The sequence below is a fragment of the Balaenoptera ricei genome, chromosome 10 (genome assembly GCF_028023285.1).
Source record: "Balaenoptera ricei isolate mBalRic1 chromosome 10, mBalRic1.hap2, whole genome shotgun sequence".
NCBI classification, from domain to species: Eukaryota; Metazoa; Chordata; class Mammalia; order Artiodactyla; family Balaenopteridae; genus Balaenoptera; species Balaenoptera ricei.
In genome coordinates, this window is record NC_082648.1 from 97489286 (window position 1) to 97506593 (window position 17308).

Below are 17308 nucleotides of genomic sequence, written 5' to 3' on the forward strand. Positions count from 1 at the left end.
ACAAAGGGCCTGCCATCCTGTTCATTCCTCTAGGCACGTGACATCCCTGTCCAGTGGGTGTCGTTACCCCCACTTTAGGTGAGATGCTGAGGCCCAGACAGGTTAACTGGAGCTGCTGGGATTGCAGCCCACGCCCGACTTCCAGGGAGTGGCCCTTGCTTCCTGCTTTGGGGAGTTCCCAGCCACATGGGGAGTCCCACACGGCCACTTGTGCAGAGCTGTTAGGCAGGCTTGAGCCTGGGGAGAAAGAACAAAGGCTCGGGGTGGGGGGAGGGCGGAGAGGAGGAAGAACCAGGAGGAGGAGGGAGGAAAGGGAGAGGGCAGATGGCAGAGCTGGCACGGAGCCACATTTGGCACCTACACCGGAAGAACCAGCTGTCCGGTGGGAGGAGAGGCAGGGCAGAGCGTCAGGAAGTGCCTGGGGCCCGAGGCCTGAGCCCGTGTGTGTTCTGCGCCCACTCCGCCCCTGACAGGTGGTGTGACGTGAGCAAGATGCCAGTGCTCTCTGGGCCCCAGTTTCCCCATCTATCAGATGGGAAAAGGGTAGTCAGATTGGGCTGGTGGTTCCCAGCCTCTCCACCCTCAGCAAATGCTACTCTTGCTCCTAGTGGATTGTAGGTTGGGAACTTCGGGACTGGTCAGTATTTAAAGAAGTGATGTCAAGGACCGGCCTCCCGCACCCCTGATGCTTTGTGGGGGCCTGCAGGGGGAACCTGGGCCCCAGATCCATACTGCAGGAGCAGAACGGTGTCAGCTGGAGCCGGCAGGGTGGCCCGTGCCCCTGTGTTTCTGGGGAAGCCCTCCCTTCCTGGAGGGAGTCGTGCTCACCCCCACCTCTGCTTGGGAAGATGGTATGGGGGGAGGGGGACGGCGGGGAAGGGGTGGCTAGGACAGTCCCAGGCTGTCAGGCCCAGAGTATTCAGAAAGCCATCACCTAGGGACCCCAACCGTCCCGGCTCCTCAAATGACTCAGGGTCCAGGGGTCAAGAGGACATGGTCTTCCCCAAATCTTGGCCCCCGCTCTGAACATCCCTGACACCTTTTGTCAGTTGCACTGTAACCTGGCCTCCCCACCCCCAGACCCTGCTTCCCCAGCAGCCTTCTCAGTGGGGGCTGTTCTTTGCCTCATGCCCTCCCTCCGCTGGGCCTGGAGATGGGACACGGTCCTCCCGGCTCCTGAGGCTGCTTCCAGACCATTCTCCCCCAGCTGTGAATCTCATCGCAGCCCTGGACCAGCCACTCCCCTCATTGCAGGCCAGCCCCAGGTCACTTCCCCTGTCCCTCAGCACCGTCCCGCCTTCCGTCCTGCTCCCCGTAGTTCCCGCTTCCGTGATCCTTCTCACAGCCTGGCCTCTCATTTCCTGGGCCCCCAGCCTCCCACAGGCTTGTCCTCCCTGCCTCAGCCACTCTCGCTGGGTGTACCCTGGGCCTGGCCCTCGTTCCTGGCGAGAACTCAGGTGTCCGCCTCTCCCCAGCCCTCCTGTGGTTCCAGCGCTCTGCCTCGCGCACGGTCCTTAGCCTGGGACCCTCCCTCTGTGCACCGGCCCTCACCCCATCCTCCCCGTCCCCCTCTCCAGCTTGGGCTCCCTGGTGGTCTCACCCACCTGCTCCCGGCTCTGGCCCTCCTGCATCTCTGCGCTCACCTGGCAAAGCCCTGCTTGCATCTGCCCTTGGCCTCCTCACACCCGCCCCTCCCCCAGGCTCTCTCCTGTTCTGGTGGCCAGGCCAGCCTCGCAGGGTCCACCAGGGGCACCCTCTCACCTGCTCGAGGACTCAGATGCCCTCCTTCCCTTCTTCCCTCCCTCCCTCCGCCCTTGCCTCCATCCTCCACTCTGGCTCTTTCCCATCAGCTTACAAATGTGAGTTCTTCCCACCCCCTTGCCCGTGCCTCTGGTCTTGCAGAAGATTTGTCTATGGTCACTGTCTCTGGTGTTTCTCCCCCGGTTTTCTCTCACTTGCGCCCTGCTCAGGCTCTCGCCCTCACCTCTCCATCTCGTCAAGATCATCCGTGACCTTCACGTTGCCAAATCCTGTGGCCAATTGTTATTAATGGCTCTCACGGCCGCATCTGGTGCAGTGAGGGGTTCGTACGTCCTCCCGTTGGTTCCGACAGCCGCAGGACTGTCGCCTTCTCTTTAATGTGCCTGGTCTTTGCGAGACTCACAGTCTAGTGGCGGGAAAAGTGGCTGAGAAACCACTTAAAATATGGAGGTGAGCATAAGCCCTAGAGTGAGGGAACGCTCACTCAGGCTCACTCGGGCTCGGGACAGGTGGGAGGGATGGGGCCAGCCAGGCGGAGAGGGGGGACATTCCAAGCAGAAGGGGCAGCACGGGTGAAGGCCAAGGCCAAGGCGGAGAGGCGCGGCAGGGCGGTGATGAGAGGCTGCTGCCCCCCCCGCCACGCCCCATGGGCTGTAAGCTCTGGGGGGCAGGGACCGTGTCTGTCAGGTCACTGTCGTATCCCCAGTGCCAGACGGCACCTGGCATCTTGTCATGGCTCACACGTGGGTGAATGAGGCCGGGAATTGCAGTGCTCTGTCCTCCTCCGTCCACCCACCGTCCCCATTCAAGTCTCCAGTCTTCAGGCCTGGGTCTCAGTTTCCCCGTTTCTAAGGAGGCTCCCTGCTCTCCTGGTGTTTGTGCAGCCACAGGAGGGAGAAGACAGGGGAGCCTTCAGATCACCGGCTCGAGCGAGTCTCAGTGCCGCGGGCACAGGGCCCCTGCCCGCAAGCCCACTCCCCACCCCCACTGCGCAGAGCACACGGAGACAGCTTGCGGGAGGAGACAGCTTGCGGGAAGATTACGGCCTAATCCGCAGCAGGTCCCTGCTTCTGAGGCTGCAGAGGTGGTGGCCGGGCCGGGCCTGGGAGGAGAGAAGGGAGCCCGCCTGCCCCGCCCCCGCCCTGCGGCTCTGCACGAGGCTCTTGAGGAAGCCGAGTGCCCCCCCCCCCCTCCGGTGCCCGTCACGCGCCCCTGCGTTGGCTTCAGCCCTTTCCCTCACGTGACCCAGGGAGAGGCAGGGCCCGTTCCCGTGAAGGGGGGCCCTTGCAGCCTGATTCATCCCTCAAACGCTCGGCTGCCCGTTTCCTGGTCCACTCTTTCCGTGGGGCCCAGGAGGCCAGTTGAGGACTTCATGGGGATGCCGGCAGGAAGGCGGGGAAGGCGGGCTCAGCTCGTGCGAGGGAGAGGACGTGGCAGCCCTCTGTTACGGAGTGAGCTCCCTGTGGTCAGAGGTATGCAAGCCAAGGATGCTGAGGAGAGAATATAGTCTTTCTCCCAATTCTCGTGCTGCCTGTGCCTCTGCCCATCTATCAGGCTTGCTGTTCACTCACCTTGAAGCCTTTCCTGACCCTCCCTCTGGGTCTGGAGTGGAGACATACACCCAACAACTGAACCAAAAAATAAGAAAAAAATATGTAATGAGATTATCAAGAAAATAAATGGGGGTATTGGAGAATATTGGGAGTCAGGTCCGGAGAGCTTCTCTGAGGAGGTGGCTTGCATTGAGATTTGGATGTTGAGAAGGAACCAGCAGGAGCCAGCCTGGAAGATCTGGGGAACTCTAGGCATCCCAGGTAGAGGGAACAGCCGGTGCCAAGGCCCTGAGGCAGGAATGAGCTTAGGAAGGAGCGAGAGGAGAGTGGCAGGAGAGGAGGGTGAGAGGAAGGCAGGAACCCTGGGGGTTGGGGTGGGGAGGGGGATTTCACCATGCGGGTGCTGGTGAGTGGGATGCAGCAGGGGGTGACACGATCTGACTTAGGTTTAAAGAGATCTTTTCAGCCCCAGTGAAGTGGATGGTGCAGGGGCGCGGGAGTGGCACAAAGAGGCTGGGAAGCTGCTGTCATCGCTTAGCAAGAGGTGATGGTGGCCTGGACCGGCACGGGGGCGGGGGCGGGGGGCTGCATGGAGGAAATTGAGTGTTGTTTGGGGGAGGATGAAGAAATAGACCCAAGTGCCAGGTTGGATGGGGTTCAAGGACGCACCCACTCTGGGGTCTGAGCAGCTGAGTGGGGGCCAGTGTGCAGATGGATGAGGGGCTGGAGGTCACTGGGGGCGGGGAGAGACCAGAGGTGAGACCAGCAGACGACCGTCGTCGTCGTCTTCGGGGCTGGACTTTATCCTCAGCCCCAGGAGGGACTGGTGAGAGTGGGGGGAGTGGTGAGTGCCCCCTGGCGCCCGTCTGGAGATGGGTTGGAGGAGGCGGGAGGGGAGACTGTCCTGAGTCAGGCAAGCAACACTGTGGCCTGGGAGGGGACAGTAGCCGATGCCGCGAAGTGGAGAGCCGGTGAGCGGGTCCGCTGGCCGCCTGCAGCGTGAGGCAGGGACCGGGGACTCCTCCCAGCTCCCCCGTCTTGGGAACAGATGTCCCTGTACAGGGTGAGGTAGAAGGTGCCGTCCGGAGCTGGCAGGACCAGAGGGTCGTGGGCTCCCGACCTCATCTCTTGACAGCTTGTCTGGGGGAAGACTCAGCAGGTGCCTAAGGATGTTTAAAGCCAGGCCTCTGGGAAGTTCCCTGAGAACAGCAGGAACCTCTGTCCCCACCTGTCCCCGACGCTGGCTGGGCCCAGCTGTCCCTGGAGCCCGAGTTAGCCTGATGCCCGGCCCTGGCCCAGGCACAGCCTGCCAGCTCTCTGGGAGGATGTGGAGAAAAGTGGGCCGGGCCCCTCCTGCACTGTGGGATGGTGACAGGCTCGGCACAGCAGCTGTCTCTCCTGGGTCTCGTGCTGGTCCTAGAGTCTGGGATCTGGAAGTCATTCCTCCACGGGGAGGCAGCTGAAGGTCGAGGTTTGGCTCACATTCTGGAATGGGGCTGGACCGGGGGCAGGCCTGGGCAGGAGGCCCGGCACCATGCTTACCTGCCCCGGGTCGTCCGGCTGTGGGCTGCCCAGAGACCTGGCCTTGTGGAACCTCAGCTGCCCTCTTCTGGAGTGGGCTAAGTAAGCCTGCTTTGTGGGGGTGGGCGTTTTGTTATTGTTTGTTTATTTATTGAAGTGTAGTTGAGTTTTACAATGCTAGTTTCTGGTGTACAGCAAAGTGATTCAGTTATACATATAGGTGTATATATATATTTTTTCAGATTCTTTTCCATTATAGGTTATTACAAGATACTGAATATAGTTCCCTGTGCTGTACAGTAGGACCTTGTTTATCTATTTTGTGCATAGTAGTGTGTATCTCCTAATCTGTGGGGTGTTTTTAGGTTTATTTTTTTCCTTAGAGGTTTTGATGAGAATTAAATGAGATGATTTTTGTCAAGCCCTCCCAGTGGGTGCAGGGCCCCTGCAGAGGCTGTGGGCTGGCTCAGGGTCGGGGGTGAGGGTGGGCCGGGGGGGGACAGACCGGTGGATGAATCCCAAGCAGGAGTATGTGCAGGGTTAGGGGGGGCGAGAGTGACTGGGAAGGAGGGTGTCCCAGGAGGCAGCTGCAAGTCACCACCTCCCAACAGGGTTTTGAAGGGTGGGAAGGAGTTCGTTCCTATTTGAAAGATGAAGAAGGTGGGGAAAGGCATTCTGGGAGGTGGGAACAGCTAGGGCGAAATTATCAAACAGCCTGTGGCTTTGCTAATGCTGGCCCCCTAGGATGGTTGAGTCATCGGGTGGGAGAGGGAGAGATGTGAGGCCAGGGCAGGGTCTGGCAGTTCTGGGGTCTCTGTTTCTGTGTGTCTCTGAATCCAGGAGCCTGAGATGCTGAGATTCCTTCGATTTGTTTTTCTGAGTTTGAGATAGCTCTGCTCTAAGTGCCATCTGGAATCTGTTTTTTTAAGACTCAGGATTGGATTATAAAGACGGTGAAAAAAAGAGTGTTGCCCCGGTTTACCTTGGTGCATTTTTTTTTTTTTTAAACATTTTTCTCTAGTGCAAGGGAGGGAGGTTGTTTTTCCTGTGCCTGCCTGTGACCAGTGGCCCCCCTGAGTACCTCCCGAGGCCCTCGCCCTCCATCCTCTCCTGTTTCCCGGCTGCTGGTTCTGCCTCCGCAGACCTGTCTCCGGCCCCCGCAGCAGATCTGCTCGCTGGGGTGAGCTTTTCCCTCCCATGCCTCTGCCACTGCGGCCAGCGTAGAATTTCACTGTGGTTTAATTTCCGGTTCTCTGGTGGCTGCTCTGCGTGCTCCCTGCCGTCCCTGCCGATCCGGCCTTAGCAAGTCACCGCAGAGGCCGCCCGACACAGGGCACCGGCCTCGCATTTTTGTCAATACTCCATCCACCCTTAAACAGCCGTGGGACCTGGGCAGTTCCCTGGACGTGGGTAAAATGAGAATAAGGACCTGGACCTTGTGGAGTGAAGAGCGTGTGTTTCAGTCACATCGTGGGTCTTGAGGGAGTCCCCGTTCCTCCTGCCTTGGACGGTGGAACAGAAACCTGGGGCCTGGGCCTGCTTTTGGGAGGCTCCCTCCCACTCGGGGTGGGGAGACTGCAGCTAAATGGAGGAGTTAACCTGGGGCCCAGAGGGTCCTGCGGGGGGTGTGGTGAGACTGCAAGGGCCTTGTTGTGTGGCCTTGGCAACGCTTCTTCCCCTCCTCTGGGCTCAGTTTCTCCATCTGTAGACTCTCAGCCTGGTCCAGGGGTGGCTCCCTGCCCTGGCCCAGCCCTGCAGCCTGCGGGGGACGTGGCACGACACCTCTGTTCCCAGTTCTCACCCAGCCCAGCCCCTCCCCGACCTGCTCGTGCTCTTCCCCTGCTCCCCGCAGCAGGCCAGTGTCTGCAGATGCTGGTGGCTTTACCTCCAAAGGACATTCAGCCCCCACTACTTCACCCCATCCCGCTGGCCATGCCAGCCCCGCCCCCTTGTCCCTCACCTGGGCGCTGATTAGCCCCGCTGGTCTCCCTGCTTTCACCCTCGCCCCACAGTCTTTTCTCCACCATGAGCAGGGTGAGTCTTCTTAAACCTAAGTCAGATCAATCACTCACCTGCTGTTAACCCCAAAGTGACTCCTGAGCTCAGCCTTGCCCTGCAGGCCCTGGGGGCCGGCCCCTGCCTGCCTCGGTGACCTCCCCATGCTCACTGTGCTCCAGCCACACCCTGTGCACCTCCTCGAGGCACCAAGCTTATTTGCGCCCCAGGGCCTTTGCACTTGCGGTTACTTCTCCCTGGAACGTCTCTCCCCAACATCTGCATGGCTCTGCCTTTCTGCATATGGGCGTCTGCTCAAAGGTCACTACATCGGTGACCGCCATTCACCCAGTCTGTCTCCTCCTGCCCTGCTTGATGCTTCTTCGGGACACTTGTCCGGACTTCTGTACATGTTTCTCAGCTGTTTGTCTTCCTGATGAGAACAGGGACCTTGCCCCCTCAGCCTCTCGCACAGGGCCTGGCACATACTGGGTGCTTAGAAATACTGTCAAATGAATGAACAACGGATAGGAAGCCCCAGTTCTCTGGCCTCCGAGATGCGGCCTCCCAGGCCCCGGAGGCAGGGGGCCCTGTGACTGCAGAGCGGTCAGCTCCCTGGGTAGCGCATGCCCAGCAGAGGGGCAGCTCACCCCACCCCCACCCAACATAATCAGAAAAGTTAGTTATAGCCCAGCACCTACTGCGTGGTAGAAAGAATATTACAGAAAGAAAACAGTGGAAAGGGCCGGGGGTGTGAGGTGGGCAAGTAGGTGGCTGGTGGGAAGTAGAGGGAAGGGAGGCCCCGGGAGAGGCGGGCAGAGCGGGTACTTAGAGGACCTTGACCACCAGCCCTAGAAGCTTGGATTGTGTCCAGAAGGCCCAGGGCCGGGGATTGGGGGCGGGGGCACTTAGGTGACCTTCGTGCTGCAGGGTGGGGACCATGATCCATAGACCCAGATCGCGTTGCTCCTGTGGCTTCTCACTGCATTTAATCCGATGTCCCCGTGGCCCACCAGGCCCTGCCCTCCCTGCCGCTTCCTGCCCCATTGCCTCTCCAGCCCCAGCTCCCTGGTCCCTGCTCCAGCCGCGCTCCTTCCCTCACCTTCAGCCTTTGCCCCTTCTGTTCCTGTGCCTGAAACACGCTTCCCCTGATCTGTGCAGGGCTGGCTCCTTCTTGGCCCAGCTCAGAAATCACTGCTCAGGGCTCCCTTCCCTGACCACTGCCACCTCTTCCCAGCACCTGCCACCGTGGGTCATTGCCTCCATTATCTATTCCACTTGTTTAGTGTCAGTCTGGCATTTGTTGGATGCTTACTCTGCATCACGTGCTCTTCCTTACACGTAGGACCTCGTTTATTCCTCACAGAATGTCAGTGGTTTAGGTGCTATTGTTGTTGGGAACTGAGACTCAGAGAGGCTAAGGCCAAGGTCACCCCGCTAGACAAGGGGCCTGGCTCGGATTCAGCAAGCCCGGGTAATCTGACCCAGGCTCTCGCCCCCTCACTCCTGTCCCTCCAGACGGTCAGCTCCCCGACAGCAGGGGCTCCACGGACGCGGTCCCCCTTGACGCCCCCTCCCAGCACAGTGCAAGGCACTGAGAAGCCTGTGACCTGTGATGAATGCCTGACCGAGGCCCAAGTCTGCAGGAGGGAGCCGTGGGCGGAGAGGAGGGCGGGGAGCTCAGGGCCTGAAGGACTGGCCGCAGGGAGCTGGCACGCCAGCTCTGCCGGTTCCGTGGCCCCGCCAGGTCCCTCGGAAGCTGTTTTGATCTTGCTGCTTCCTCTCTTGGGGACACGTCCTCACCAGCACTTTCCTCCTGGCCTCTCTGAGGACTCGCTGCTCCTCTCCGCCAAGAGGGCCCGTCTTAATGGTTCCTCCTCTGCTGTCCCCAAAGCCCCCACCCCTCCACTCAGCCTGCTTTAGGGAAGGGGTCCAGCCTTGTTCCAGCCCCCAGGGAGCGTGTCTGTTAGGAGGTGCTGCTCCAGAGGGCCTTCCTGGTGCTCTGCCTTCTCTCCCAGGGCCTCTGGAGAAGGGAGTTCACCCTTAACTAAGTCCTGACTGCTGTGCTCTGTGTACTTGTGTGTAATTCTCCCATCAGCCCTGGAGGGAAGGTTACTTTCCACAGAGGACCAATCTGAGGCTCAGAGAGGTTAAGTCGTTTGTCTGAGGCCACACAGCATGAGCAGCAGGCCTGGGATTTGAGTCCAGCAGGTCTGTGTGACTCCTCAGCGTCTGAAGTCTCTGTCTAATCAAGAGGCTTTTCCATTTTGCTGGATTGGTGACATCTGATGACATTGGGACTGGGCTTCAGATTCCCAACCTGGCAGTTTTCTGGTAGGAGCCTTGGACTTGTCTTGGTGCACAGGCCCAAGGGACTGTGTGAGTGGCGGTCCCTGGAGTTGTGCAGTGCACGGCCCAGGCAGCTGGCTGTCAGAGCCCGCCTTTGTCTCCCAGTGGCGTCTGCGTTGCTTGTCTGGGCTGTCAGTAGCCCAGGGGTCCCTTTGACAATTGCTTTGAAGTCTGGACTTCGTGCCTCTCCCCTCCTGTGCCCCTGAATGCCAGACTTGCCATTCCAGTCCCACGGCCTGTTCCTGTCACACTGATGCTTTCCTACTGATCCCCTGGGTCTCTGGAAATAAAGGGTCACGCCTGCTTCAGGGCCCACCTCCTGAGGCTGAGAGCTTGGTCAGGTGGAAGAGAGCGTAGGGCTGAGATTCAAGAGACCTGGGTTCAAGTTCAGCCTGTACCCTGACAACAGTGTCACCTTCTCTTTCTGAGCCTCAGTTTTCCTTCTCTGTCAATTGGGGGCAGTACGAATTGCCCTTGCTGCTCCATGCGGAGATTGTGAAGATACAGAGCCTGTGACCGGGCAGAGCTGCGTGCCAGGAGGCCTGCACTGGTCTGCAGATTGAGGTGACATGTACATTTCCAAATCAGGATTGGCAAATGTGTGGCTCACAGGCCACCACTGCCCATTTCGGTGCCCGTGGCTGAACCAGGACACAGCCCCACCCCTAATCCTTTCTCTTTTTTTTGAATTGCAGAAAAATTCATATTACCCACAATAAACCATTTTAAAGTATACAGTTCAGTGGCATTTAGTGGATTCACAATGTTGTGCAACTACCACCTGTCTAGTTTCAAAACTTTTTCATCACCCCATAAATACCCCCCATACCCATTAAGTAATCACTCCTCATTCTTCCCTCCCCCAGCCCCTGGTAACCTCTAGTCTGCTTTCTGTCTCTGTTTTGCCTATTCTGGGTATGATACATAAAAGAAATCATAATACTGACCTTTCGTGTCTGGGCTTCTTTCACTTCTTTCTTCACCTGTTTTAAGGTTCATCCAGTTGCAGCATATATCAGAACTCTGCCCCTTTTTATGGCTGAATACTATTCCATTGTATGGATGTGCCATAGCTTACTTCTCCATTCATCCATTGAAGGACATTTGGGTCAGAATCCTTGTTAACACACAGTGTCATGAACCAGTGGTCTCCAAACCTTAGTTCATGCCGTCCTTCAGGAAAAATTTTTGAATCAGTCCTCCCATTAAATGTAAATTTGAAACCCACGGACCTATGGTCAGTTAATCTATGACACAGGAGGCAAGAATATACAGTGGAGAAACAGTCTCTTCAGTAAGTGGTGCTGGGAAAACTGGACAGCTACATGTAAAAGAATAAAATCAGAGTGTTCTCTAACACCATATACAAAAATAAACTCAAAATGGATTAAAGACCTAAATGTAAGACTGGAAACCATAAAGCTCCTAGAGGAAAACATAGGCAGAACACTCTTTGACATAAATCATAGCAGTATTTTTTTGGATTTATCTCCTAAAGCAAAGGAAATAAAGGCAAAAATAAACAAATGAGACCTAATTAAACTTAAAACCTTTTGCACAGCAAAGGAAACATGAACAAAACAAAAAGACAACCCTACTGAATGGGAGAAAATATTTGCAAATGATATGGCTGATAAGAGGTTAATATCCAACATATATAAACAGCTCATACAACTCAACGCCAAAAAAACAACCTGATTAAAAAATAGAAGACCTGAATAGACATTTTTCCAGAGAGGAAATGCAGATGGCCAGCAGGCACATAAAAAATGCTCACCATCGCTAATCGTCAGGGAAATGCAAATCAAAACAAAAATGAGATCTCATGTCACACCTGTCAGAACGGTTATCATCAGAAAGAACACAGGGACTTCCCTGGTGGTCCAGTGGGTAAGACTTCGCACTCCCAATGCAGGGGGCCCGGGTTTTATCCCTGGTCAGGGAACTAGATCCTGCATGCATGCTGCAACTAAGAGTCCAAATGCCGCAACTAAAGATCCCGCATGCTGCAATGAAGACCCGGTGCAGCCAAAATAAATAAATAAATATTTTTTAAAAAAGAACACAAATAACAAATGTTGACGAGGATGTGGAGGAAAGGGAACCCTCATACACTGTTGGGGGGAATGTAAATTGGTGCAGCCACTGTGGAAAACCGTATGGAGGTTTCTCAAAAAACTAAAAATAGAACTACCATATGACCCAGCAATTCCACTCCTGGACATATATCTGAAAAAAACAAAAAACACCGAGTTGAAAAGATACATGCACCCCAATGTTCATGCATTATTTACAGTTGCCAAGAAATGGAAGCAACCTAAGTGTCCATCAACAGATGAATGGATAAAGAAGATGTGGTAAATATTGTATATATATACAATGGAGTACTTACTCAACCATAAAAAAGAATGAAATTTTGCCATTGCAGCAACATGGGTGGACTTGGAGGGTATTATGCTAAGTGAAATAAGTCAGACAGAGAGAGACAAGTACTGTATATCACTTATATGTGGAATCTAAAAAACACAACAAACTAGTGAATATAACAAAAAGGAAGCAGACTCACAGATATAGAGAACAAACTAGTGGTTACTAGTGGGGAGGGGCAATATAGCGGTAGGGGATTAAGAGGTACAAACTATTACGTATAAAATAAGCTACAAGGATTTATTGTACAACAAGGGACTATAGCCAATATTTTATAACTATAAATGGAATGTAACCTTTAAAAATTGTGAATCACTATATTGTATACTTGTAACTTATATAATATTGTACATCAACTATACTTCAATAAAAAATGTGGATTTGTTTTATATATATTACTCCTACACTAATATATCCAGTACATTATAAAACCCATGTAAAGTGTAGACTTCTTAAAAAGATACAATTTAAAAAATGATGCTTCTTATATTTTTTCTCACACCTGCGCTGGGGTCACTTCCCATCCTAGGTGTTAGCTAAGGACGAAAATGTGTCTGGCTCATATTGAAATTCTAGTTCCTTATTGTAGAAAAATTGGAAAGCAAAGTGAAGTGGAAAATGGACAATAAACCCTCTGCAGCCTGCACCTCAAGTTCACTGTAGGCCACACCTGAGGTTGTTTTCCTGTTTGTTTGTTTGTCAGTTGGGTCTGGACCTCCTCGTAATCATAGTTTCCGGGGAGGTGAGAGGTAGGAGGAAAAAGCAGGAACTTCAGAGTCAGGTCCCTGGGTTTAAAGCCAGCTCTGCCACGTACCAGCTGTGTGACTCTGGGCACATTAACCAATACCTACACCTTCCCTGCCTCATCTGCAAAACGCCGATGATGCTGATTGTATTCGTTAGCTGCTGCTATGTAACAAGACACCCCAAAATGTAGTGGCTTACAACAACAAACATTTGTTACTCACAGTTTCTGTGGCCAGGAATCTGCTTAGCGAGGTGCCACTGCCTCTCATAGCATGGTGTCAGCCAGGGCTGCGGTCTCATCTGAAGGCTGAGGAAGGATCCATTGTCAAGCTCACTTACATGGTGCTGGCAGGACTCGTTCCCTGTGGGCCGCGGGGCTCAGTTCCCTGCTGGCTGTTGACTGGAGGCCTCTCTCAGGTCCATGCTGCGTGTGTTTCTCCATAAGGCAGCTCAAAACCTGGCAGCTGCTTCCATCAGAGCAAGCAAGTGAGAGGGGTCAAGAGAGGGTGAGCACAATGGAGGCTGGGTCTTTGTAACCTCCTCGCACAAGTGACATCCCGTCACTTTTTGCCATATTCTGTTTGTTTAGAAGCAAATCGCTAGGCTCAGCCCACAGTGTAGGGGAAGGAGATTGCACAAATGCGTGAATACCAGGAGGTGGGGTCTTAGGGGACCACCTCTGCTGGCTGCCAGCCCAGCTGAAGTAGACCTGTCTTGGAAGTTGTTGGGGGCACTTAAGGAGGTAACACATGTTACACTTGGGGTCCTGCAAGTAATTGACCTGTTGCTCTGTAACTGACAGGGTTGTGACTGTTGTATTCTTTTCATTTATCATTCTTTCCACTTGTCAGGGCCTGGGCAACAGAGAAGGGTGGGACCAAGGACAGGGCCTGAGACCCCAGAACAGCCCGTGGCTCTGCAGAGCAGAGGAGAGCACAGAATGGGGCTGGGCACGTGCCCACATCCGGAGGAATCAGCTGGGGGCTTCCTGGCTTGGCAGTTCACCACCCAGAGGGCTGAGACCTCTTCTTCTGGGAGGCCAGGTCCAGTCCTAGAGGAACTGTGGTATCAGGGCCCAGGAAGACCTCTCAGCACCTGGCTGGAAGGGGAGCGGGGCCACATCTGTGGTCGGAGGGTCCTCAGTGCCTGCAGCTGAAGAAGAAAGCGATTGACCCCGCCTGTGCTGTGTGACCCCAAGCAAGTTCCCCTCCCTCTCTGGGCCTGCCCTCTGAAATGCCTGCTTAACACCGGCCCTGTGGCTGTTTGGGGTGAAGAGGGCTCACAGAGAGGCAGGCAGCAGGCCGAGGGAGTTGGCAGCCCTCCCCTCCCCTGGGGCTGGTACTGGGAGGGGTCTCACGCCTGCCCCTCCCCCGCCACCGCAGGTGTTCTCCATCGTGGTGTTCGCCTCCATCGTGAATGAGGGCTATCTCAACAGCCCCTCGGAGAGCGAAGAGTTTTGCATCTACAACCGCAACCCCAATGCCTGCGGCTACGGCGTGACCGTGGGCGTGCTTGCCTTCCTCACCTGCCTGCTCTACCTGGCCCTGGACGTGTACTTCCCACAGATCAGCAGTGTCAAGGACCGTAAGAAGGCCGTCCTATCCGACATCGGCGTCTCGGGTGAGCCCCCATCCCAGTGGGCACCCCCCAACCCCAGCACAACAGAGTCCACAGGGGGCTGTCCCGGCCGTGGTCCTGCTCATCCTCATGCACACCTGGGAGGCGGCTGCCACTCTTCTCCCTATTTTCCAGATGGGGAAACTGAGGTGCAGGCGGGTGAAGGGACAGACTTGGGGTCACAGGGCTGGCAGCAGGGAAGGGTGGGACCAGGGCTGGGCCTGAGACCCCAGAACAGCCCACAGCTCATGCGGGGAGGGGAGCACAACGACCAGAGGAGTCCCCTCTTCTTTCAGTGGCCTCTTCTGGCCCCCTCCCTGGTGGAGCCCCGTGAGAAGTAAGCAAGGCGATGGCTGAAGGCCCTGGCACACAGTAGGTACCCCGGGAGGGTCAGGACCTGGAGCTGGGGAGCTGCCGTGACCTGCCACTCTTGCCCTTCAGTAAGGGCCTTTGGCAGAAGTACCCTGGCCTCTGTCCCCATGAGTTCTGAGAGACTGATTGGAGGGTGCTTGGGTTTGGTGTCACTGGCCTAGGGTTGTGGTCTCAGGTGTCTGGCTGGGACCTCCCCCCACTTCCTGGCCCCAGGACTCTCAGGATGTGCCTGGCTTGCAGGCAGTGAGGCCCAGGGTCCCTTAGACTTGAAGGAACTAGAATGACATGAGTGGTTCTCAAACTGTGTTCCATGGAGCCCCAGGGTTCCCCAGCAGTGCCTCTGGGAGGGGCTGGGCTCTAGGCACCACCCCCAGCACACACGCTTTTTATCCTGAGCAGCTCTGGACTTCTATGGATAGACTGTGGGCATCCAGAGATCTTGTTGCCACAAGACTCGCACCACTAAACTCCCCAGACCTCGGCTCTCAAAGGGCCCCTCACTAACCTCGGGGCTTTGTGAGGCTGCAGACACATTAGTGGTTGAGACTCAGACTGGCTGGCCCCAGCGTCCCCTCATCATCCCCTGCCCAATTCTCTGGGAGGCTGCAGTCAGGCGCGGGGTTGGGTGGACGCTCCTCCCAGAGAGCTGCAGGTCTCAGGGTGGACCATGGGTCAGTCAGGGATTCAGCCAGGAAATCTGTGTTGGCTGAGGTTAGGGAAACGCCGGCCGAGGCTGACTGACTTTTCTCTGTCTCTCCTTCCCTCTGTCTCTCCCTCCCTCTCACTGCCCGGCCCTCCCTGGATCTGCTCCCGGCCTGGCTGGTTCCTTTCTGTGGTCTCTGTCCCGCTCTGCATCTGACCGGCCTCTCTGTTCTCGCCTGCACCTTCCCTGTGCTCTCCCCACTCTGACTCCCACCTCCTCTCCCTTTGGGGGTGGGGGAACATGGGAGACATGCTCTTGAACCTCCCCTGTTCCTCGGTTTCCAATTTCCTCCCTATTCGCCCTCTCTCCCCATGCGGGCGTTCCGCCTGGCCCCGTGCACACCCCAGCCTTCTGGGCCTTCCTCTGGTTCGTGGGCTTCTGCTACCTGGCCAACCAGTGGCAGGTCTCCAAGCCCAAGGACAACCCGCTGAACGAAGGGACAGACGCGGCCCGGGCTGCCATCGCCTTCTCCTTCTTCTCCATCTTCACGTGGGTGAGTACACCGCCCACCCAGCCCGCACTCACCGGCCCCAGCCGGGCTTCTGGGCTGGTGGCCTTTGAACATGGCCATGGACTCTGTTCTGCTTCCCTCCTCAATGCTCATGGCGGGGCTGCTCCTTGAGGAAGGAGACTGTCCAGGAAAGACAGTCAGGTGGTGGTGGCGGACCCTGGCTTTGGTGCAGAGCACCATTCCTGTGGTAATGGACTCCCCTCCCGACCACTCCAATAGTTGGGTGGTAGGTATTAACTGTCCCCTTTTACAGATGACAAAGCTGAGGCCTAGATGGGAAGATAAGGCCTTGAGGTTCAAGGCTGGGAAGGAGCCCAAGCTGAGAGTCAGGAGACCTGGGTCAAATCGTGGGGCTGCCTCTTAATTTTCTGGGCCTCTGTCTTCCCATCTGTAAAATGGAGAGATTGGATTTGCTGTGGGGTGTGTCACAAACACAGATGGCCACGGGGCAGGCAGGATGTGAGAAGGCGTGAGTGGACCGGGTGGCATGTGCACACCATCCTAAAAGGGTACCCTCTGCCCGGCCCCTGTTCTGAGCAGTAATGGGGACCCACAGAGGCCAGGTCTTCCTGTTTTCCCAGGGAACCCAGAAGTCTGAATTTCTATGAGAAATCTGATCTTTATGTGTTAGCAATTTGTTCAAGTTTAAAAAAATACGTTGTGTGGGTCCAAAAAAGCATGTCTCTGGGCCCCACTGGCCAGAGGCCACCCCTTTGCAGGCTCTAGACCGAGTGGTCTTGAACACCCATCAGCGTGACAGCAAGGCTGGTCCTTCTTTCCCACTGGTTCCAGGTCCTCTCGATTTATTTTTTTCTTCTCTCGTCTTCCTCCTGCAGATATCTGGGGTTATATAGGCTCTGTTCCCCCATCCCAAGGGCTCTCGCCTCCCCTCTGACAGTGCCCCCCGGCCCACAGCCCCCTTCCCTCCAGACCTTCCAGCTGTCCTGGCCCCTCCTGTGAAGCCTTGCTGCAGCCAGCCTTCCCTGTCCCCCCTGCCCTCCTGGGCCTGTCCTAGACTTCTTCCTTTTTTGTGGGCTCCTGGCTATCCCTTTTCTCTTGGAGGCGGGGCTTGCAGAGGAGGAGTGGATGATTGGACACCAGGATTTCCAGGGGTGGGTCTGAAAGCCTGACTGACAGGTGCCCACCAGCCCACTGAAGTCAGCCTCCCTGCTGGCACCTCTGCCTCTCCCTGTTCTTCCCCGCTGGCCTCACCCCTGCTCTCTCCTGGCAGAGCCTGACCGCAGCCTTGGCCGTGCGGAGATTCAAGGACCTTACCTTCCAGGAGGAATACAGCACGCTGTTTCCCACCTCAGCGCAGCCGTAGGCCCGCCCGGCTTCCAGAGGCAGGGAGCCCTAATCATGCCCAGTGGCAAGGTTGGGGGGCAGCCCACTTCCTGGACCGGCCGAGATGCCAGGGCGTGCAGGGCGGTGGAAAGCTGGCTAGAGGGGCCAGTTAAGACTCACCACTCGCTCACCGCCTCCTTTGTTTATTCTTCATGTGTCCGTTCATTCAGTAAACATTTATTGAGCAACTGTTCTGTGCCTAGTGATGAATCAGATGTGGTCCCTGGCCCCAGGAGCCCACAGCCTGGGGAGGGGAAGACAGACAAACCGAAACCTCCCCCAAATGTGCTGCACAGGCTGTAGAAGGGCCGGAGGTGGCTCCACACGTGGGCTGTCAGGGTGCCGAGCTGTGGGCTGAGAGCCCGTCCCATGGCTGCAACATGAAGGCCGATTTTCCAGTCCCCATGG

At 56.2% G+C, this 17308-nt stretch overlaps 1 protein-coding gene across 3 annotated transcripts in view; it reads left to right on the forward strand.

The window, feature by feature from the left end:
- Positions 1-17308, forward strand: part of SYNGR1 (synaptogyrin 1) — a 28905-nt gene that overhangs the window by 5393 nt on the left and 6204 nt on the right. For 2 of the 3 annotated variants that reach the window (XM_059937004.1, XM_059937007.1), the window contains exons 2-3: positions 13736-13973; positions 15393-15538. In XM_059937004.1, coding sequence (XP_059792987.1) covers positions 13736-13973; positions 15393-15538 — 384 coding nt within the window. Of the gene's footprint in view, positions 1-13735; positions 13974-15392; positions 15539-16787; positions 17089-17308 lie in introns of those variants that run through there. The other variant, XM_059937006.1, reaches the window with a different exon arrangement.